General features: G+C 65.8%; 4 protein-coding genes across 5 annotated transcripts; 3 read left to right on the top strand and 1 right to left on the bottom strand.

The window, feature by feature from the left end:
- The first annotated feature begins 745 nt into the window (after positions 1-745).
- On the top strand, positions 746-5,990 carry SLC34A3 (solute carrier family 34 member 3). Of its 2 annotated transcripts, XM_043916244.1 has the most exons (14): positions 1,156-1,294; positions 1,388-1,511; positions 1,743-1,832; positions 2,201-2,329; positions 2,410-2,553; positions 2,622-2,733; positions 2,822-3,017; positions 3,212-3,301; positions 3,379-3,466; positions 3,565-3,732; positions 3,811-3,927; positions 4,089-4,213; positions 4,914-5,063; positions 5,411-5,990. In XM_043916244.1, exons 2-14 carry the CDS (start codon positions 1,427-1,429, stop codon positions 5,873-5,875), a joined length of 1,959 nt encoding a protein of 652 aa, XP_043772179.1. In that variant the 5' UTR covers positions 1,156-1,294; positions 1,388-1,426; the 3' UTR covers positions 5,876-5,990. The 2 variants fall into 2 exon arrangements, with proteins under 2 accessions (XP_043772180.1, XP_043772179.1); XM_043916245.1 differs by lacking the exon at positions 4,914-5,063 and having other exon boundaries at positions 746-1,294.
- A 3,910-nt stretch (positions 5,991-9,900) lies between these two features.
- TUBB4B (tubulin beta 4B class IVb) lies at positions 9,901-12,374 on the top strand. The gene is made up of 4 exons (XM_043916246.1): positions 9,901-10,069; positions 10,340-10,448; positions 10,529-10,639; positions 11,171-12,374. Exons 1-4 carry the CDS (start codon positions 10,013-10,015, stop codon positions 12,229-12,231), a joined length of 1,338 nt encoding a protein of 445 aa, XP_043772181.1. The 5' UTR covers positions 9,901-10,012; the 3' UTR covers positions 12,232-12,374.
- On the bottom strand, positions 12,348-15,029 carry FAM166A (family with sequence similarity 166 member A). Its single transcript, XM_043916249.1, has 6 exons — positions 14,065-15,029; positions 13,708-13,970; positions 13,495-13,621; positions 13,210-13,304; positions 12,815-12,932; positions 12,348-12,455 (listed from the first exon to the last, which is right to left on the bottom strand). The coding sequence occupies exons 1-6, from the start codon at positions 14,558-14,560 to the stop codon at positions 12,367-12,369; spliced, it is 1,188 nt and encodes a 395-aa protein (XP_043772184.1). The 5' UTR covers positions 14,561-15,029; the 3' UTR covers positions 12,348-12,366.
- A 990-nt stretch (positions 15,030-16,019) lies between these two features.
- On the top strand, positions 16,020-19,204 carry STPG3 (sperm-tail PG-rich repeat containing 3). The gene is made up of 7 exons (XM_043918031.1): positions 16,020-16,235; positions 17,814-17,945; positions 18,036-18,190; positions 18,294-18,428; positions 18,523-18,611; positions 18,691-18,985; positions 19,071-19,204. The coding sequence occupies exons 2-7, from the start codon at positions 17,839-17,841 to the stop codon at positions 19,202-19,204; spliced, it is 915 nt and encodes a 304-aa protein (XP_043773966.1). The 5' UTR covers positions 16,020-16,235; positions 17,814-17,838.
- Positions 19,205-19,208: the final 4 nt, after the last annotated feature.

Genomic DNA, 19,208 nt, shown 5'->3' with positions numbered 1-19,208 from the left:
ACCAGCCAGCCGGGGCGGGGCTGGCCCCCGCGGGGCCGCTCCCCCTCCCTGCATCCCTGGAGCGGGAAGGGGCCCGACTCCAGAAAGAGGCACCCGTGAGCGAGGGGGCCGGCTCAGCTGGGGAGAGAGCCGGGCGGGCTCGGACGCTGGGCTGAGCAGCAGTGTGGCCTGGGGTGGGCCCTCCCACTTGCAGAAGAAGTCAATGACACCTGTGACTGTGACCCTTGCCGGCCACCTCTGGGGCTGCGCCACTTGGGAGCTCTGCCAGGCCCAGCCCTGAACTGGATGACCTCAGGGGCTGCTGCCCTCTCCGCCCACCTGGCGCAAAGAGCTCCTTCTGGCCATGTGACCGTGGCAGGACAGGCACGAGAAGGCCTGCAGAGATGAGGGCAGACTTCCTGAGGGGTCTCCAGGCCAGCTGGCCAGCGTGCCAGCATCCTGCCTGCCGCAGGCGGCCAGCATGCAGCATCCTGTCGTGTTCCTCAGAAATCCATGTGCGGGAGCCCAGCTCTGGGGGCCCGCTGCCCAGCCCCGCTCACCCCCCGGGTGACTGTGGGGGCTGGAAGAGGCAGGCACCCAGGGCTGCGACAGTACCCCTGGGGGGCCCTGGCTCCTGGGTAAACATTAATGGGCTCAGTACACAGCAGGTCATGTGTGCGCCCAGCGGATCTTTGACCTGCAGCTGCTCTCAGCCCGTGTCTCCTCCCCGAAGGTGCCCCTCACTGCCCACACAGGTAGGAGCTTCTAGGACCAGGCGGGGGCCCAGGACACTGGGGTCAGGGCTGGGTGACCTCCAGGCCCAGGCCTTAGCGCCCACCTCACTCTCCAGCAGCTGAGATTGAGAGACCAGCTTGGGGGCAGCCAGAGGGAGAGGTTACCGCAGGCTCCCCAGGACCCGGGCCCTGGGGGCTCCAGGCCCAGTAGGCTGAGGAAGGAACCTCGAGGTGGGGTGGGGCGTGAAGCCCCTTGTCCTGCTCCCCATCACTGGGAGTGGGCCCTTATCAAGTGGAGACGTTGCTGTTTGGTACCCAATGCCAAAGTCTAAGCTGTGACCGTCTGCAGTGGTCTCTATGACACCCGATAGGAGACGCCCCGGAGTCCCGACCGCTTCCGGCTACACCCTAGCACCTGGGTCACCCACCAGCCCTCCTTCCAGCCAGAACCAGCGGCGAGCCAGGGCTCCTTCCACCCTGTCCCCTTAAACCGGACTGCGCTCGCCTGACAGCCACCTGGGGTCACTGTAGCCATCCCCCTGCGGACGGAGGAAGGGGGAGACCACTGAGACCAACAGCAGGTGGGAAGGGGGGCCGGTGGGAAGGTCTCGGGCCAGGGCACCCCAAGAGCTGGCGGGCAGGGGGCAACGTTGAACTGCCCTTCTCCCTGGCAGATCTGGGTTTGGGCCTGGGTCTGTTCCTGCCTGAAATCCATGCCGCATCCCCTCACCGGTGGCCTGGCCCCTCCCGCCCCTCTGGACACAGTTTGCCTGGTGGAACAGAGGCTGGGAAATGCAGGTACCAGAAACCCAGGTTCCCAACCTCCACCGGCGTCCCTGCCCACCCACCTGGCCCCTGACCCATCGCTCTGGGCAAGCTGGGAGAAGGGTACCAGCCGGTCCCCAGGAGAGCCCACAGGCCAGATCCCTCCTTCCCTCACCCCAAGCCCCTGTGCTGCGGCCTCCCCCCACCTGAAGGTGTCCAGGAAACAGCTAGGTCCCTGGCCCTAGCTGACCCCGACCCCTACAGGGATCTCTGGTTCTGCCTCCATCCTGGAAGACAGAGACATGGACCCCTGGGCCCTCCCTCAGCTGAAAGACACCGGCCAGTCCTGGAAAGGTATGTTCAGAGGCACCGGGCAGCTGGTCCAATGCAGCTCTACCTCGCCGGGTGTGTCTGGAGAGGGTTCTCGGGGAGAGAGCGAGGAGGGGCTTTGCTCCAAGAGGCCACATGGAGACGCACCACAGACCCCAACCAGGGCACCCGGTCCTTCAGCGGGACTGCTGCCCGCCACACTGGCCCTCCTCCTCCGTCCTGTGGGCAGTTAAGCTCCCAGGAGACCCCAGAGGGCTGTTGGCCTGAGCATTCTGCCAAGGGACAGAGAAGAGGCGTCGGGGCCCTGCAATGGGAAAGGGGAGAAAAGGGGCCTGGGAGGGGTGCACGGGAGGGCGGGACCCGCCAAGGACGGCCCTGCCCTGTGTCCTCAGAGCTCAGCACGGCCGGCAGGGCGCTGCGGGTGCTCGTCGGCTTCCTCAAGGCCTGCGGGCTCCTGGGCGGCCTCTACCTCTTCATCTGCTCCCTGGACATCCTCAGCTCCGCCTTCCAGCTGCTAAGCAGTGAGTGACCCACCAGGTGGCTGCGGGCTGGTGGCCAGCCCGCCCTCCCCAGCCTCAGGATACCTGTCTCCTGGGTGCAGGCAAAGTAACCGGAGACATCTTCAAGGATAACGTGGTGCTGTCCAACCCCCTGGCTGGACTGGTCATTGGCGTGCTGGTCACGGTCCTGGTGCAGAGCTCCAGCACGTCCTCCTCCATCGTGGTCAGCATGGTGGCCTCCAAGCGTGAGTGCCCCTCCCCTCCCGGGATGGTGGGGGGGTGAGGGCGGCTGGCTGACGCAGCGCCCCCACAGTGCTGACCGTCCGGGCCTCTGTGCCCATCATCATGGGTGTCAACGTGGGCACATCCTTCACCAGCACCCTGGTCTCGATGGCACAGTCGGGGGACCGGGACGAGTTTCGGAGGTGAGCGGGGTAAGGGGCGGACAGGGGCCAGGGTGGCAGTACGGGTGGTGGCCGAGACCGGCACCCAGCTGCCTCTGTGTGACCCCAGGGCCTTCGGCGGCTCAGCCGTGCATGGCATCTTCAACTGGCTCACAGCGCTGGTCCTGCTGCCGCTGGAGAGTGCCGCAGCCCCCCTGGAGAGGCTCAGTGTGCTGACCCTGGGCGCCGCCAGCCTGCAGCCCGGGGGGCATGCACCCGACATCCTCAAGGTGCTGACCCGGCCGCTCACACACCTCATCGTGCAGGTGAGGCTGCTGGCTCCTTTCCGGCAGGACCCACAGGCCAGGGCCTGGCTGGGAGGGCTTTGCTGGGGAGACGGGTCTGGGCCCGGGGTCGGGTGGGGCAGGAGAGGGGTCCAGCACGGTGGACTGGCTGCAGTCCTCCGAGCCCCAGGCCAGTCCTGAAGGACCGACGCCAGACCCGGATCCTCTGTCCCCAGCTGGATGCTGATGTCCTTACGGGCAGCGCCACGGGCAACACCACCAACCGGAGCCTTATCAAGCGATGGTGCGGCACCAGGGAGCAGACGGTGAGGGGCCGCTGACCCCTGAACCCCACCCTGCCTACTCTGAGCCCATTCTGAGCCCCACCGCCTTGCCTTCCCAGACCGCGGGGAACAGCAGCCACTGCGGAGCGGCGGCGGGGGGCCCCTGCCCTGGGAAGAACGGCTCTGCGTCTGAGGAGCCCTTGCCCTGTGAGGCCCGGCCCGCGTGCCAGCCCCCCCCCCCCCCGCCCCGCGCGCCCCCGCCGCCCCCCGCTGGCTGCGGCTCACCTGCCCCTGCCCCGCCCCAGGCCGCCACCTGTTCGCGGGCATGGCGCTCACGGACCTGGCCGTGGGCCTCATCCTACTGGCCGCCTCCCTGCTCGTGCTCTGCTCCTGCCTCGTCCTCATCGTCAAGCTGCTCAACTCCACGCTGCGGGGCCGCGTCGCCCAGGCCGTGAGGACGGTCATCAACGCCGGTGCGGCGGGACGCGGGGCCGCCGCCGGGGTGGGGGTGGGGAAGCGGGGCTCGGGGGTCACCGGCTCTTGCCCTGCAGACTTCCCCCGCCCGTTTGGCTGGCTCAGCGGCTACCTGGCCATCCTCGTGGGTGCCAGCCTGACCTTCGTGCTCCAGAGCAGCAGCGTCTTCACCTCGGCCATCGTGCCGCTCATAGGTGAGCAGAGCCCTCGGCACCTGGGGGGGTGGCTCAGGGCCTGTGATGACCCCCGGCTCCCCCAGGGGTTGGGGTGGTCAGCCTGGAGCCAGCATACCCTCTCTTCCCGGGCTGGGCGGCTGGGTGGGCTCAGGGCCCGTGATGACCCTCGGCTCCCCCAGGGGTCGGGGTGATCAGCCTGGAGCGAGCGTACCCTCTCTTCCTGGGCTCCAACACTGGCACCACCACCACGGCCCTGCTGGCGGCTCTGGCCAGCCCCTCGGACAGGCTGCTCAGTGCCGTCCAGGTACTGCCCTCCCGCACCCTCCCGGGCCTGCAGGCCCCTCCACTCCCAACGCGGGCCTGGGGCTTCCGCTCTGGGTCAGTCCCCCTCCTGTCCGGTCCTGTAGGCTGGCGGTGGGATGTGTATCCTGGGGCCTCAGGCCCCAGTTCTCCTGGACTCCACCTCTGGCTGCCCACTCAAGCCCACAGCCTCACCTCCTGGGACCCAAAGGGCCCTGTGGGAGTTCTCGGGGTGCCAGGCCTTCCCCTCTTCCCTTGCAACCTCGTCATTTCCAGGACCCTGTAGCCCCAGGCGTTCCTCCCAATTCCATCTGGCGGCTCTCCTGAGGGACCACTGTGGCCTCAAGCCCCTCCATCTCATCACCTCTGGGATGCCCCCCATACCCAGTGGCCTAAACAGCACAGGTCCCCAATTGGACGATGCCCCATCTCCCTCCGCACACCCCTACCCAGTCCCAATTCTGCCTCCAGGATGCCTCCTGCCAGCCCCCCAGCTCTGAGCCCCACGCCCAGTCCCATTCAGTCCCCCTGATTCTCTCCAGATTGCCCCTTGGGCCCCACTGCCTCCATCCCAGCTGCACCCTGATAGGTGCAGCTCTGGAAAGCCTGGGTCTCACTGGACTGCTGCCCCCGAGAAGAGATGAACCTCAGCGCTCCCAACACCCACCTGCTCTCTTGCCTCGGCTCTGTCTCTGTCCATTTAGAACCTCCCAGTGCAGGGCCCTGACCCCCTCCTCCAGGAAGCCCTCTGGACTGCACCCACCACAGCGGCTCCTCGACTTCTCCAGCAAACCCCTGGAGAGAATTGTGTTCCCTCCACGTGTAGCCCTGCAACTCCTCCTCGCAGGAGCCAGGCCAGAACCTGGGGCTGGGTGGCTAAGCCCACTTTGGGATGAGCATGAGTGGGGTCGCTGTGGATGAAGCATCGGCAAGCGAAGCCAGCGCAGGGGGAGGTGGGGCCCACGGGGCCGACAGACGCGCACTTACCACCTGGCGACGCCATACTAGGCTCCTGACCCTCAGGGCACTGTGGGGTGTGGGAAGAGCGTGCCCACCACAGCTGGCCAGAATTTGCCCTCCCAGGTGGCCATCTCAGACAGACCTGGACGCCTCCCCTTTCTGCCAGGACGGGGAGGGGTGAGCCTCGCATGGAGCCCAGGCTCCTTCCTGAGTCCTGCCCGCCCCCCTGCCCTCCCTCCAGGTCGCACTCATCCACTTCTGCTTCAACCTGGTGGGCATCCTGCTGTGGTACGTCGTGCCCATCCTCCGGCTGCCCATCCCGCTGGCCAAGCACTTTGGGAACCTGACCGCCAGCTACCGCTGGGTGGCCGTCGCCTACCTGCTGCTCTGCTTCCTGCTGCTGCCGCTGGCCGCCTTCGGGCTCTCCCTGGCGGGGGCTGCAGTGCTGGCTGCGGTCGGCGGGCCCCTGGTAGTGCTGGTGCTCCTCGTCGCCCTGGTCACCGTCCTGCAGCGGCACCGGCCGGCCTGGCTGCCCCGCCGCCTGCGCTCCTGGGCCTGGCTGCCCCCCTGGCTCCGCTCTCTGGAGCCTTGGGACCGCCTGGTGAGATGCTGCTGCCCCTGCCAGGCCTGCAGCCCCCCTCAGGCTGCGTCCAAGGAGGCCCACTGCTATGAGAATCCCCAGGTTCTGGCCTCCCAACAGTTGTGAAGGGTGGACGCCCCCGCCCCATTGACCTCTGGCGGCCCTGGGGGGTCCCAGTAGCTGAGGGCTTCTGAGTCACCTGGGGCGCCTTCTTTGCAAATAAAAAATGCCTGTACCCAGGTGTGGGCGGTCTTCTCTCCCCAATCGCGGGCAGCATGGGGAGGGCCCCCCTCGACCCCCAACTTCCCCCCACCCCGCCTCTGCCCGGTAGGGAGTGGGGGTGGGGCAGTGCCTTTGCCGCCACCCAGCGGACACGCGGGGGCCAGCGCCGAGCCCGAGTAGGAGCTGGAAGTCCCCGGAGGTACGGCCAAACAGCCGACCCGAAGCTGGAGCTGTGACTCTCTCCGCGGCCGCTGGCGGCAGAAGGCCCTGAGTGCGGCCGATCCAGAGCGTGGAGACTCCCCGCAGCAAGAAGCTCGGGGTCCAGGGAGGCTGGACGCGGCCGAGGCCTTCCCTGTCGGTGCAGGGAGGGAGGGCGGACGCGCGCGCAGCTCGGGCGCCCTCCAGCCCCAGTCGGCGGTCGGCCTGGAGGGCGTCACGTGGCCGCTGCGGGGCCGCGAATTCCGCAGGTGCGTCGCAGAGTGGGGACCCGGTGAGGACCAGGTGGCCCCGAGACGCCCCGCTCCCCCGCGTCCCCGCTCTCCTCCCGCGGCGCGGCGCCCGCCGCTGCGGGGCACGGGGCTGCGGGGGTGGGGGCGCGGGGGCGGCGCGGGGCTGCGGGTCGGGGGCGCGGGGCCGGCGGACCAGTGTGCGGTTACCCATGTACGCCGGCCTGCACCGGGGCGGCCAGGGGCGCCACCCCGCCGACCTGGGCAGAGCAGGTGCTCAGTGCCCCCACCCCGGGGAGTGGGTCCTGCCCACGCCCGGCGTCGCTTGCCCCTGGAGGCCGCACCTACCTAAACCATCTCTGGGCCAGGTGCCCACCCGGCGGTGGCTCCCCTCCCCCTCCCCCTGCCCCTCCTGGCTGCGTTTTCACATAGGAAGGCTTTTGTCTGGAGCCCGGCGCTGGTAACCGGACACCCCTCCGGTTCAGGGCTGCCCCCAACACCGGCTGGACCCTGAGCCTCCGCAGCCCTGAGAGGAGAGCATTGGCGGATGCAGCCTCTCCCCCAGAACCCTGGCACCTTGGGGCGCCCACGTGCAGACCGCTGGGCAGCTCGGAACTGGGGAGGGCTGGGGGCGGGGTGTGTTGCCTGCTTTCTCGGTTTGCAGCTGCAACCGGTGACTGCCTTCTGATCCAGGGATGGGGGCCACATTCCTTCCTCGCTCCCCAGGTGTGCCTAGCCAAACCCGGTGGGGGGACAGGTGTGAATGGCCAGGAAGATGAGACGGGGACCCCAGAACCAATTACCGTCCACAATGGTGGCCTCTCATTCATTCTCGGGTTCTCACGGACTCCCCTTCCCGTGTCCCCCAGCCCCTCTCAGCTCCCCGTGTCTCCTGTCCTCCCAACAAGCTTCTAGATCTCCTGGGCCTGGGGCTCACCCCGGCTTCCGAAGGAGCTAGCCACCTGCTCTGAGACCCACAAGGGGCCTCGTGGGGACAAGACCCCTGAGGCAGGTCCATGTACCCGTTCTTGGCTTCCCCCCACTTTTGTGACTCCAGGACACACCTGCCCTTCTGACATCAGCCTGACTCCCATGGAAGTCCCTCAGGAGGGGCTGGGCCTGGCTGTTTTCCCAGGGACAAGGTGGGGGGGGCTCCCCCTCCCCGTGGTGGGAAGGCAGTGAGAGGGGAAGCAAGTACCTCTCCTTCCGGGGGCGGGTGAGGCCGCCCACAAAGGCTGACTGCTAGGTCCTTTGAGGCCGTGAACCCCTGTCTGCCTGCTGCTCCCGCCTGGCGGTAATGCAGCCTCCCACTGGGACCATGGCCACCGGTAAACAGAGCCATCGTTGAGGACGCCTTCAACAGCTGCAGGCTCAGGCGGGAGGGCCAGGCGCCGGCACACCCACAGCCCCCGCCCACTCTGCCCTGCGTCCCGCTGGGCCATAGATCCCCCCTGGGCCCGGGCCTCCCCCCAGCCTGGACCTGGTGGCTCACCGAGCCCACCTCCAGCCTGCGGCAGGAACACCCTTGGTTAAGGGTGGGGACCTGCAGGGCCGCCCCCGCCACCGGCCCTGTGCAGCAGTGCCGACGGTGGTCCTTGGCTGAGGGCCACGGGGAGGCCTCTGCCTGTTCCCAGCCAGTGTCCACTTTGGAAGGGCAAGGGGGACAACCTGGTGCCATGAGGGCCCCTGTAGCTCTCGCCTGGGTGGGTGACACAACTGTTTTGTTACCTGCAAAGTAGGGGTGCCACGCTGAGCTCCCGGCCCTGTGGGCACTGGTCACAGGAAGCGGAGACTTCCGCCAGTGGGGATCTCAGCCCAGGGTAGGGGGCGAGGAGGGAAGGCTCTGACAAACATTTCAAAGTGCCCCAACTCACTGGCTCACTTGGAGCAAAGTCTGAACTTTTCCCTTTCTTGCTGATTTGTGACGACTCAGTGCTGCAAGACCCTGGAGCCTCCCTGCTGCAGTGCCAGGGCCTCGCAGGCCTGCTTGGGCAGCTAAGCTACTTTGCGGGGCACTGTGAGAACCCTAGATACCAGGCAGGGACCCTGCACACCCGATATGCCACTGCCTGTGGCCAGCACCAGCTGGGCCCACCTTCCTGAACTGGTGTTGGGGAAGGGGCTGGTCCCCTAGGCCCTTCCGGGACTATTACTTTGACATGCTGACTCACCCTCCAGGTCAGGTTCAGGACTGCAGCAGCAGACCACTCAGGGTACGGAAAGACTCATCCCTATGCCAGTGTGCTACTTCCCAATAATTTCATCCCCAGATTAAGCATACCGTGAAGTGCCCTAACGCTGCAGCACGCCAGGAAACGGCGGTGTCATGAAGTACACGGTGAAGAGCAAGCACAACCTCTCTAGGTAGAAATGACCAGGTATTGACCACAGATGTTGTGGGCTGGGGAGCAAAGGAGGGTAAGAACATCGCTGAGAAAACCAGAATCTAGAGAGGACCCGTGGCCACAGCGAGAGAGACTGTCCATGGCGGACATTATGAAAATATAATGCAATGGTACTGTTTTTAAAATGATTAATTAAAAGCGTCACTACATGCAAGCTAACTTTTTTTTTTTTAATAAATTTTTTTTTCTCCAAACAAAATTCAAGGAAAAGTACAAGCATTTGTTCAGCCAGGTGTACCGATCTGTGGTTGCCCAGAGGCCTGGGCGCGGCCCTCGTGTCTCCACGCAGCTCTGTGCACTCCTGGGGCCAAGGCACCAAGGCAACGGGCACCAGGCCAGCGCGGTCTCCACAACAAGCCGCTGCAGGGCAGGGCCCCGTCCTGCCCCGCCCGCCCCGCGCCCACCTCTCCCCGTCCGGGCGCCGCGGCCCCACGCGCTCGCCCACCTGCCCACGACCCGTGCGGGCCTGAAGAACGAAGAGGGGGGCAGGCGGCCCCAAGGCCTCCAAAGCTCAGGGGGCAGGCCCGGCGCCGCCGCCCCTCGGCCCCATGTCCCCTCGGGCGTCCGTGTGAACGGCCCTGCGCCCCTTCCCCGCTCCAAGACCCCGCAAGATGAGCCCGGCCGCCCTCGAAAAGGCGCACGGCGAGGCCCGGGCTCGCGCGAGGGCCACGGGGCGCGCCCCGCCCCCCTACCCCGGGCTCGGCCGGCCCCCGCAGCGCCCCGCCCGGGCCCGCGCCCGCGCCCCGCCCGCGCCGGTCCCCGCGGCACTGCGGCGGTTACCAGGACGCCGGTCCCGCCAGCCAATAGCGGTAGGCTGTCGGCGTGCTCTGCGGAGCCGGCCAATGGGAGCACAAATCAATCATTTGAAACAGCCAATGATCAGAACACCGCAGAGCGAGGGGGGGGACTTGGATAGGGAGCGCAGAGGCCGCGACGGACCAATAAATGGGGAGCGGTGTCGGGAAGGCGGGCGCTGGGCGGCTCGATTGATGGGGCTACAGCCAATCAAACGAGGTCGCCTGCCAGCCTCGCTCCGGACGCCCAATAAGAGGCTGGCGGGGGCGGGCGCGGCGGGTATATAAGCGCCAGCGCAGCGTCGGTTGTAGCACTCTACGCGCCCGCACTTCGGCTTTCGCTCAGGTCTTTCCTCCGCAGCCGCCCCTGCTGCCGCCGCTGCCGCCGCCGCCGCCATGAGGGAGATCGTACACCTGCAGGCCGGCCAGTGCGGCAACCAGATCGGCGCCAAGGTGAGCTGGGACGTCTGGGCCGGCGCGGGTCTTCCGGGCGGGGCGAGCTGGCGGCGGGAAAGATGGCGGCATCCGGCGGGCGTCTCCCCCGCATTGCGGCCCCTCGCGGCGCCGGAACCGGGGTCGAGGCAGCTGGCAGCGACTGGGGTCCGTGGGGCTGGCCGGGTGGCGGGGGAAGGGAGGGCCGCGCCGCGCCGTCCGGGGCGGGGCCGGCTCCGGGCACCTCCGGCGTGACTCAGCCCCGGACCGGCCCGCCCGCGTCTCCCGCAGTTTTGGGAGGTGATCAGCGACGAGCATGGCATCGATCCTACCGGCACCTACCACGGGGACAGCGACTTGCAGCTGGAGCGAATCAACGTGTACTACAACGAGGCCACCGGTGAGACCCCGCGCCCCTTCCCCACCCCCCCCCCCGCCTCCCCGCGGCCCTACCCTCGCTGACGCCCTCCCGCCCCCCAGGTGGCAAGTATGTGCCCCGCGCCGTGCTCGTGGACCTGGAGCCGGGCACCATGGACTCTGTGCGCTCGGGGCCCTTCGGGCAGATCTTCAGGCCGGACAACTTCGTCTTCGGTGAGCCGCGGATCGGGGTGGGTGGCGGCTGATAGCCAGGACGGCGCAAAGGTCGGGGGTGGGGGGGGCCCAACGTCGCCATCTTCAGGATTCGCAGAGCCGAAGTTCTGATTTACTCTGTATGCTCAGTAGAAGCTGGGTTCCAGGACGCCCTCCTCCCCTCTAGAGTCACTCAATCCCCTCACCTAAAGCGGCTTTGCCGAGAAGGTCCAGCTGTCTGCCTGCCGGGAAGGAGCAGGCAGATGTAATCTCCATGCTGGGAAGGCTGAGCTGGAGGCAGTGGCAGCTCTTCTGCTCTTGGGAGTTGGCAGAGGCTGCCCGTGGGAGGGGCTGGTTTGTTGTTTAACTATGTTAGCTTACCATCTTGGTGTTTCGTCCAGTACGTTTTTATCTTATCAGTTTGGGGGCCCGTCTGCTGTACCTGCAGGGTGGGTTTTGGGTGTTACCTCCCGCTGTGTCGTTTGGCCTTTGTGGCACCAGTGGTGACCACATGCCTGGCTGAAGAGCAACCGGCTGCCCTCTCTCTTGCAGGTCAGAGTGGCGCCGGGAACAACTGGGCCAAGGGGCACTACACGGAAGGCGCGGAGCTTGTTGACTCAGTGCTGGATGTCGTGAGGAAGGAGGCGGAGAGCTGTGACTGCCTGCAGGGCTTCCAGCTGACCCACTCCTTGGGTGGGGGGACTGGGTCTGGGATGGGCACCCTCCTCATCAGCAAGATCCGGGAGGAGTATCCAGACAGGATCATGAACACCTTCAGCGTGGTGCCGTCGCCCAAGGTGTCAGACACTGTCGTGGAGCCCTACAATGCCACCCTCTCGGTCCACCAGCTTGTAGAGAACACAGATGAGACCTACTGCATCGATAACGAGGCGCTCTACGACATCTGCTTCCGCACCCTGAAGCTGACCACCCCCACCTACGGGGACCTGAACCACCTGGTGTCAGCCACCATGAGCGGGGTCACCACCTGCCTGCGCTTCCCGGGCCAGCTCAACGCTGACCTGCGGAAGCTGGCCGTGAACATGGTCCCCTTCCCCCGCCTGCACTTCTTCATGCCCGGTTTCGCCCCGCTGACCAGCCGGGGCAGCCAGCAGTACCGGGCGCTGACGGTGCCCGAGCTGACCCAGCAGATGTTTGATGCCAAGAACATGATGGCCGCCTGTGACCCGCGCCACGGCCGCTACCTGACCGTGGCTGCCGTCTTCCGGGGCCGCATGTCCATGAAGGAGGTGGACGAGCAGATGCTCAACGTGCAGAACAAGAACAGCAGCTACTTCGTGGAGTGGATCCCTAACAACGTGAAGACGGCCGTGTGCGACATCCCTCCCCGCGGCCTGAAGATGTCGGCCACCTTCATCGGCAACAGCACGGCCATCCAGGAGCTGTTCAAGCGCATCTCGGAGCAGTTCACGGCCATGTTCCGGCGCAAGGCCTTCCTGCACTGGTACACGGGCGAGGGCATGGACGAGATGGAGTTCACCGAGGCCGAGAGCAACATGAACGACCTGGTGTCCGAGTACCAGCAGTACCAGGACGCCACGGCCGAGGAGGAGGGCGAGTTTGAGGAGGAGGCCGAGGAGGAGGTGGCCTAGAGCCGCCGGAGCCGGGAGGCCGAGGCCGTGGGAACTCTTTATTCACTCACAGCCGCTCTGATAGTCTGTCTCACTGTGTGTGTGCTTTCCTGTCCTGACATCACGTTCTGTACAGCCGCCACCATTAAAGCGTTTTCATAGTGTCTGGCTGCGCCTGTCCAGTTCCTTCCCATAGGCCTTGCGGGTACTGTTGCCGAAGGTCAGTGCATAGTTGTCCTGCATGGCTGTGAGGGGCAACACTGCTGCTGAGCCCCTGGGCCCACTGCACGCACGGGGGACAAAGGGCTGCTGCAGGGGCAGGGGCCTGCGAACATGCAGGCTTGGGAGCTGCGGGCTGCCTCCCGGAGGTGGGCCCAGCCTGTGCACCACAAACCCCCAGGAGGCCAGCGAGGTCTGGAGGCACTGGGCCTCTTGGCTTTTAGTCAGGGCTGTCGGGCTAGCCCCTTCTGCACTGGGGAAGGGGGCACTGAGGGAACCTTGGGTCCTGTCCCAAGGGAACCTTGGCTGAGGTTTGGCCTGGCTGAGAGGGCCCCACCCCCGGCCCCGCCCCACGGTGTTTCTAAGAGGAGCCCGCGGCACTCACATGGTATGAAGCCCATGTAGAAAGGTATCAGGCCCTGGCTTCTGTAGATAGTGTTGCTGGGCCAGTGTGTTCGGGGCAGCCTCTCACCCAGGGCACAGATGGGATTTCTGAGCAGAAACTGAGGAAACAGGCAGGTTGGTGCTGCCATGTCCTGCGTCCCCCAGCTGGAAACCACTGAGCAGAATGTCCCGGGGGTTCAAGGCTGGCATTTTGGGAAGTGAGTGGCTCAGGGGTCTTCCCTCCCCATGACACTCCAGACCTGGGAGTCAAGACCTAGTCAGAAGGATATGACTAGGAGCAAGAAGGGGATAGCCTTTTTGGGCCAGCAGAGCTTCCTCCAGGGGAAGCCAGAGGGTGGAGACGGCCTTGCTCACCCAGGGGTGGTGTTCACACACCTGGCTCTTGTCGAACTCGTCCATAGCCTGTGTGACCCCATCGCGATAATTCATCCCCATCACCCAGGCAAACCGAGGGACAAAGCCTGCGTAACCTGGGGAGGGAGGAGGTCAGGGTCCCCTGCAGGTCCCCACTTGCCCCCAGGGGTGTCAGGGCAGTGCGTGTGGGCTCCAACCCCTTCTGGAAGAGGAGTGGGCCTTCAGAGTGCCCACCCTTGGGAAGGGCCCAAGGGCAGCCTCCTCACTTGCTCTCCCCCCTGGGCCCTTGGTGGGGAGGGCACGCACCTGAGATGGCTTTGCGCTGGATCAGGTTGGGGTGGTCCAGCTGGGGCAGCCTGTGGAACCTGCCCACATCGAGTGTCTCCTGCCAGTGGGCGAGTGGTGGGGACCAGTCCCTCCTGCAGTGGTACAGCTGAAGGGGGGGGGGGGTGCGGGTCACTGCCCAGGTCTGGCTGGGGTGGGGCCTGGGCCCGTGTTCCCAGGGTGCCCCTCAGTTACCTGGTACTGCCCCGGGGCCTCGCAGGCAGGGGTGGTGCTCTTCCAGGCCTCTTCCCCGAGTGCCAACCGCAACCCCGGGTGTCCAAGGTCCCTGGAGCCCCCCTTCCTGCCCGGAGGGCAGGGGGCGTAGGGGGGATAGGGCATGAAGCCTGCAGGCAGTGGTTCTTGCCTGGATACATTCTCACCCCCCAGGGACCCCTGGGCATCCACCTCCTGGGGTGGGAACCGGCCCAGCATCTCAAAGTTCTTGTAGGGCTTCAGACCTGTGTAGACAGGGCAGACTTGAGGCACAGCAGGCAGGAGGGCATCCTAGGGTGTGGTAGGGCCGGGGGGGGGGGGGCGGGGCAGGTGGCTTACCAGTGTAGTGGGGTATGTAGGGCTCGATCAGGTCACGGCAGGGCACAAAAGGTGGCTTGGGCTTGCTGAAGTCCTCGATGAATTTGGGCTTGGCGATGGGGGCCAGCACGGAGCAGGGGCTCTTCTGCACACTGGGGTCTGTGAGCAGCTGTGCCGTGGTGCGCCCGTAGGTGTTGCCCACCTGATAGCGCAGCTGCGGGTAGAAGCCGGCATAGCTGCAGGCGAGAGGGCGAGGCAGGGCCCCACAGGCAGGTGTGGGTCTGGGCTGCTGGCTGCAGGCGAGAGCCTCCACCTGCCTGCAGAGCGGGGTCACGGCAGCCCCGCCATCTGGGGCTGCTGGGGCTTGAGCGGGCAGCTCAGGCCAAGCACTGAGAACAGGCCTGGCCCGTGGGAGGGGAGCTGCGTCGTCCTCCCCACCATCCGGCGCCATCCGCCAGCCATTTTCCAACAAGGGGCTGAAAGATGAGAGAATAGGGAGCTCTGCCTCCCGAAGCATCACAGGGAGGAGACAGGCTGGGCCTTCCTTGGGCTGAGGCACAGGGGAGCCGGCAGGATACCGGGAAGGTGTGGGGGACGCTGCTGGTGGGGTAGGTTCAGGTCTGTGGGGAAGTGGCGTGGGTGCCACAGCTAAGCCCCGAGGAGTGGCCTGTGTCACAGTAAGGAGTGTGCGCTGTTTTCTTTTTAAAACCTGCCTGGTGGTACAGTGCAAGGGAGACAGGCTCAATCCCTGGTCTGGGAAGATTCCACATGCCACAAAGCAACCAAGGCCGTTGTAGTAGCACCCACAGCCGCTGAGCCTGCCTGCTGCAACTCCTGAAGCCTCTGCACCTGGAGCCTGTGCTCCGCCAGACACCACCGCACTAGAGGCCGCATCACCGTGAGGGGCAGCCCCTGCTCACCACGGCTAGGGAGAGCCCGTGCACAAAGACCCGGTGCAGCCGGGGTCATGTAAAATCAAATCTATTTAAAAACTGCTCGAGTGAATGCAGGTTTGTTAGTCAACCAGCTGAGTGAGGCTGAGGCTGAAGGTCAGGGCCTCTTCAGTGTCACCAGAGTTGGTTCTGCTCTTACTAGCCTTTTTTGGCACGTGGGCTGAGTGTGTGTCAGTGTGCACACACGCTGTGGAGGCCCATTTCTGTTCATTTTTGGTCACGCTGCGTGGCAGGCAGGATCCTCGTTCCCCAACCAGGGATCGAACCTGTGCCGCCTGCACAGTGTCTTAACCGTTGGACCCCCAGAGAAGTCCCCGTTTCTGTTTTTGACGAGGGGACACCTAGCAAGGCAGCCTGAAGGCAATGCCCATCAGTTCACGCCAGGTGCTCATCTCGTCTTTATTTTTTCATTTTATTTTTTCATGTTTTGGGGGCACAAGTCACGCAAGGTCTTAGTCTCCGGGGCCAGGGACCGAATCCTTGCTCCCTGCGGTGGAAGCGGAGAGTCTAATCCCTGGACCTCCAGGGCTGTCCCAGCTCAGCTCTTCTTTAAAGCGGGATGCACTCTGGAGGGAGAGGCCAGCGCCCCCCACTGTAGCGCTGTCCCCGGTCTCTGCTCCCGCGGGCGTGCGGACCACGTGGCAGGGCTGCACCGGCAGGGTGGGCCGGCCAGGCCCCTGCAAGCCTGCCCCCGCCCTCCTGACCGGCCCGCGGCCTCACCCCGCTCCCCAGGCACCCCGGTTCCCGGCTCCTGCCCAAGAGCCCCCTGCTCTGGCCTCAGCTTCCTGGAGACCCAGCTCTGGGGTCCCCTCACCCCTCACGGCCCCGGTCATGCTCCGCCGCCCCCGGGGACCCCAGGCCTGCCCCAGGGCTGTGGCGCTTACCCAGGGATGTAGTGAGGTTCTGGCGAGAAAAGGTTGTGCTTCTGAGTGGCTGTCATCGCACCTCAGTTCTGTGGGGCTGCCTCCAGCCGCGCCTGCACCTGCCTCCTTCCCAGAAAGGAGCCCTGTTGCCTGGCAACCATTGTGAGGAGGCCTGACTGCTGGGCCGCCCAGCCAGCACCTGTGAGCACTCCCACCTCAAGGCGGGGCCGCAGGCTGGGGGCGTCACACTGGGGACCTAGCACTTGGAGAACAGGAACCCCAGAGGCAGCCCTGCTGGGCAGTGAGGAGCAGGCCTGGGCCAGGACGCTTGCAACGCACGGGAGGCCGGGAACCCAGTGAAAAGCAGCCGCTTGGGGTAAGGCTAAGGGAGCCCCCCACCCCAAGCCCCCTCCTCAGACACGAGGCGCAGGCCACTCTGAAGGCACGAGGTTCAGCAAGTGAGCCTCCTGAGGCCCGGAGCCTCTGGGACTCTGTCCTCGAGGGTCTTTGCCCTGGAGCTGGCATTGCTGTCATAAGTCACTAAGTCACATGACTTAGCCCAGAGGCCCCTCTGTCCATGGAATTCCCCAGGCAAGATTGGAGTGGGTTGCCATTTCCTTCTCCAAGGGGTCTTCCCGACCCAGGGATCGAACCCACGTCTCTTATCTGTCACTATTTTCCATTTAAAACAAATCCTGATTTTTTTTTTTTTTTTGGTGTAGGGAGGACTTTCTAAGCATAAAAACGAGGAAAGGTAGCATAAAGGGGACAGTCAGCAGGTTCAAGCACATGTCAAAAAACAGTATAATCAATACTGAGAGACTGATGCCAGACTGGGGGACGTGTCTGCAACAAGTGTCGCGTGCAGATAGGATATCAGCAGAAACAAGCTCATAAAGCAAACCTAGGAGAAGGTAACACCCAGTAGAAAAGGACGAGAAACGTGCCCAGAGTCAGTGAGGGCCGAGCCTAGGTTAAACCAGTGAGGACGCTGGCGGCCTGACGCGCCTCCCCACACAGAGACCACCTCTCACGTGGGGACACAGGCAGCCGGGCTTTGACCTGCGGCTTCCACTCGGCACGTCGGTCCCGAGCAGACGGCCCGCGGAGCGCAGGTGTGCGAACCCAACCTGCTCCCCGGGGAGCGACCCAGGAGCAGGTGGGGAGCCCCTTGCCCTGATTAAAGGTGCATTTCCTCAAGTGAGTCGCTACCGACAGGAGCGCCAGGCAGGCCCAGCGGCGCTGGATGGGAGGGCCTTGGAGAGGGAGAGATGGGCGGGCGAGCGTGGGGGACAGGACATCCTTGGCTGTGCTGCCCGGGTGAGGCCAAGGCCAGGGCCGGGGCTGGTCACCTCCAGAAGGCACTGCGGGGGTCTGGCGCCCACCCAGACTCCCGTTCACCCAGCCTCATCGTGCCTTCGTGTTTCAGCCTCAGCAGCCCCTGAGTCTGTGATGACGTCCACCTCTGCGCGCCCCAGAGGACAGTGCCCCCAGCCTCACCTGAGCCGCCAGGCCTGCCTCCCCCTCCTCTGGGGAGTCCCCTCCGCCCTCCCCCGTGTCTCCTTCAGCTGGCCCTGCAGGCTCAGCAGCCCACAGCCCCTGCTCCCTTCTCCACCCTCTGCCAGGGCCTTAGTCCTTCCTGAGCGCTACTAGAGTGGACGCTAGGGCCCTGGGAGACCCGAAAGTCCAGGAGATCGGAAGGTCTGGGACAAGAAAGGGGAGGAGGGAGGAAGGGCAGCGGGGCGTCGAGAGTCACCGGGGCCTCCTTGGGGCCTGCTGGGGGCCTCCTGGGGGCCTCCTGGGGGCCTGCTGGGCGTGGCTGATCCCAGGGCAACCCACCTCTCGGACCAGGGGAGGGGCGCTTCAGGGCTGGACAGTGCGTCCCAGGGAGTCCCTGGCAACAGGGGGACCCATGTCCAGTCAGTGAGGTCACAGAACCCTGTGATGTCCCTAGGGGAGGGGAGCCAGAGACCCTGATAATGAATTTTGACCAGAAGGCGGTGAAATTCCTGGCAAGTTTTCACATCAATGGAGGCAGACACTGGACCCATGGCTCCCTGAAGCAGAAGCCACCTGTGACTTCCCAGTAACTGCCCGCGCGGTGGGCTGGCTGGAGGGCAGCGGCCTGGGGTGGCCCTCCGGCCGTGTGGATGGTGGCTGCTCATGTCTCTCGCAGGCTCAATGCTGCTGTGCTGTTGTCAGGCCTGGAACCAGGGCTGGGGGCCTCCTGGGAGGAGATGTGGCCCACAGCGGTGCAGGAGCTCCAGGTGGGGCTCAGGACGCAAACCAGCCCCCGCCAGGAGCCCCTTACTCGGAACCTGAGGGAGCTGTGTGAGTGAGGGCTCGGGCTCCCCAGCCCCGGGCCGGTCGGGGGAAGAGGCAGGGGTGGGCGGGGGCTGCTGGGAGGACCCAGGCCCAGGGCTTGTTCCGCCAGTGCTGGAGCAACGCCCTCCCATCATGACCGACCTGCATGTTCCTGGCCCCACCAAGTACCAGGTGCCAGACGCGTCGGTGCGAGAGTCCTCCCCACACCCCCACTTCAGCATCGGCCGCAGGCACCCCACCCACGGTGCGTGCCCCTCCCCGCACCCCCCACCGCCCGCCCTCTCACCTGGAGAGGGACCCTGGCCACCGGCACCCCTGTGACCCTGTCCCCACTGCAGAGGGTGGTGGCCGCAGGGCGTGGCAGACAGTGTGGTTCCAGAGTGAAAGCCCCTTCACTCAGAAAGCTGACTTCAATCGAGAGCAGAAGGTGGGGGCTGGCCTGGCAGGTCCTGGGCAGGGTGGGCCACCCCGAGGGGCGGGCCTGAAGCAGCCGCATCTCCCCACAGTGGCCATCGCCTGCAGACTACCAGCTGCCCAGCCCGCCTGCGTGCCCAGCCTTCAGCTTCAGGGGCCGCCCTGCCTCCAGGCCGCCTGAGGCCCGAGCCCGCCAGGGGGTGCTGCAGGCCTGGGGCACAGGACCCCGGGCCCAGCCCCTCCTGCAGGCCCCTCCGCCCACAGGGGACAAGACGGGCCCTGGCCCCAGCACCTACAACATCCTTCCTGGCTGCCGTCTGAAGGGCCCGTGCCCACCCGCCTTCTCCATGGGCCGCTCACCCCTGCTGGCCTCCTGGGTGGGCTCCTGTAAGGGGGTGGAGGCGGGGGGCGGGAGGGGTGGGCCTGGGCAGCACAGGTGGACACAGTGACTGCACCCGCCTCCCCTCTGCAGCCTGCACCCCAGGCCCGGCCGCCTACAACGTGGAGGACTGCTACAGGTCACAGCTCCCCTCAGCACCCGGGGTGGTCATCCAAGGTGTGCGGAGGCCCAAGCGCCACGACACTGGCCCGTTCTGTGCGCTCTAGAGCC

Source organism: Cervus elaphus, chromosome 11 (assembly GCF_910594005.1).
Source record: "Cervus elaphus chromosome 11, mCerEla1.1, whole genome shotgun sequence".
In the NCBI taxonomy this organism is placed as follows: Eukaryota; Metazoa; Chordata; class Mammalia; order Artiodactyla; family Cervidae; genus Cervus; species Cervus elaphus.
This window is presented reverse-complemented; position numbering and strand designations above follow the sequence as displayed.

Excerpts from the sequence above, each read along its gene's own strand:
- SLC34A3 (XM_043916244.1), top strand. The coding sequence starts at position 1,427 with ATGCCGCATCCCCTCACCGGTGGCCTGGCCCCTCCCGCCCCTCTGGAC. Across the intron at positions 3,018-3,211 it reads TCACACACCTCATCGTGCAG|CTGGATGCTGATGTCCTTAC; the intron begins GTGAGGCTGCTG and ends CTCTGTCCCCAG. Across the intron at positions 4,214-4,913 it reads GGCTGCTCAGTGCCGTCCAG|AACCTCCCAGTGCAGGGCCC; the intron begins GTACTGCCCTCC and ends CTGTCCATTTAG.
- STPG3 (XM_043918031.1), top strand. The coding sequence starts at position 17,839 with ATGAATTTTGACCAGAAGGCGGTGAAATTCCTGGCAAGTTTTCACATC. Across the intron at positions 17,946-18,035 it reads AAGCCACCTGTGACTTCCCA|GCTCAATGCTGCTGTGCTGT; the intron begins GTAACTGCCCGC and ends TGTCTCTCGCAG. Across the intron at positions 18,986-19,070 it reads GGCCTCCTGGGTGGGCTCCT|CCTGCACCCCAGGCCCGGCC; the intron begins GTAAGGGGGTGG and ends TCCCCTCTGCAG.
- FAM166A (XM_043916249.1), bottom strand. The coding sequence starts at position 14,560 with ATGCTTCGGGAGGCAGAGCTCCCTATTCTCTCATCTTTCAGCCCCTTG. Across the intron at positions 13,305-13,494 it reads CCAGCGCAAAGCCATCTCAG|GTTACGCAGGCTTTGTCCCT; the intron begins GTGCGTGCCCTC and ends CTCCCTCCCCAG. Across the intron at positions 12,933-13,209 it reads ACGAGTTCGACAAGAGCCAG|TTTCTGCTCAGAAATCCCAT; the intron begins GTGTGTGAACAC and ends CTGTTTCCTCAG.
- TUBB4B (XM_043916246.1), top strand. The coding sequence starts at position 10,013 with ATGAGGGAGATCGTACACCTGCAGGCCGGCCAGTGCGGCAACCAGATC. Across the intron at positions 10,070-10,339 it reads GCAACCAGATCGGCGCCAAG|TTTTGGGAGGTGATCAGCGA; the intron begins GTGAGCTGGGAC and ends CGTCTCCCGCAG. Across the intron at positions 10,449-10,528 it reads GTACTACAACGAGGCCACCG|GTGGCAAGTATGTGCCCCGC; the intron begins GTGAGACCCCGC and ends CCCGCCCCCCAG.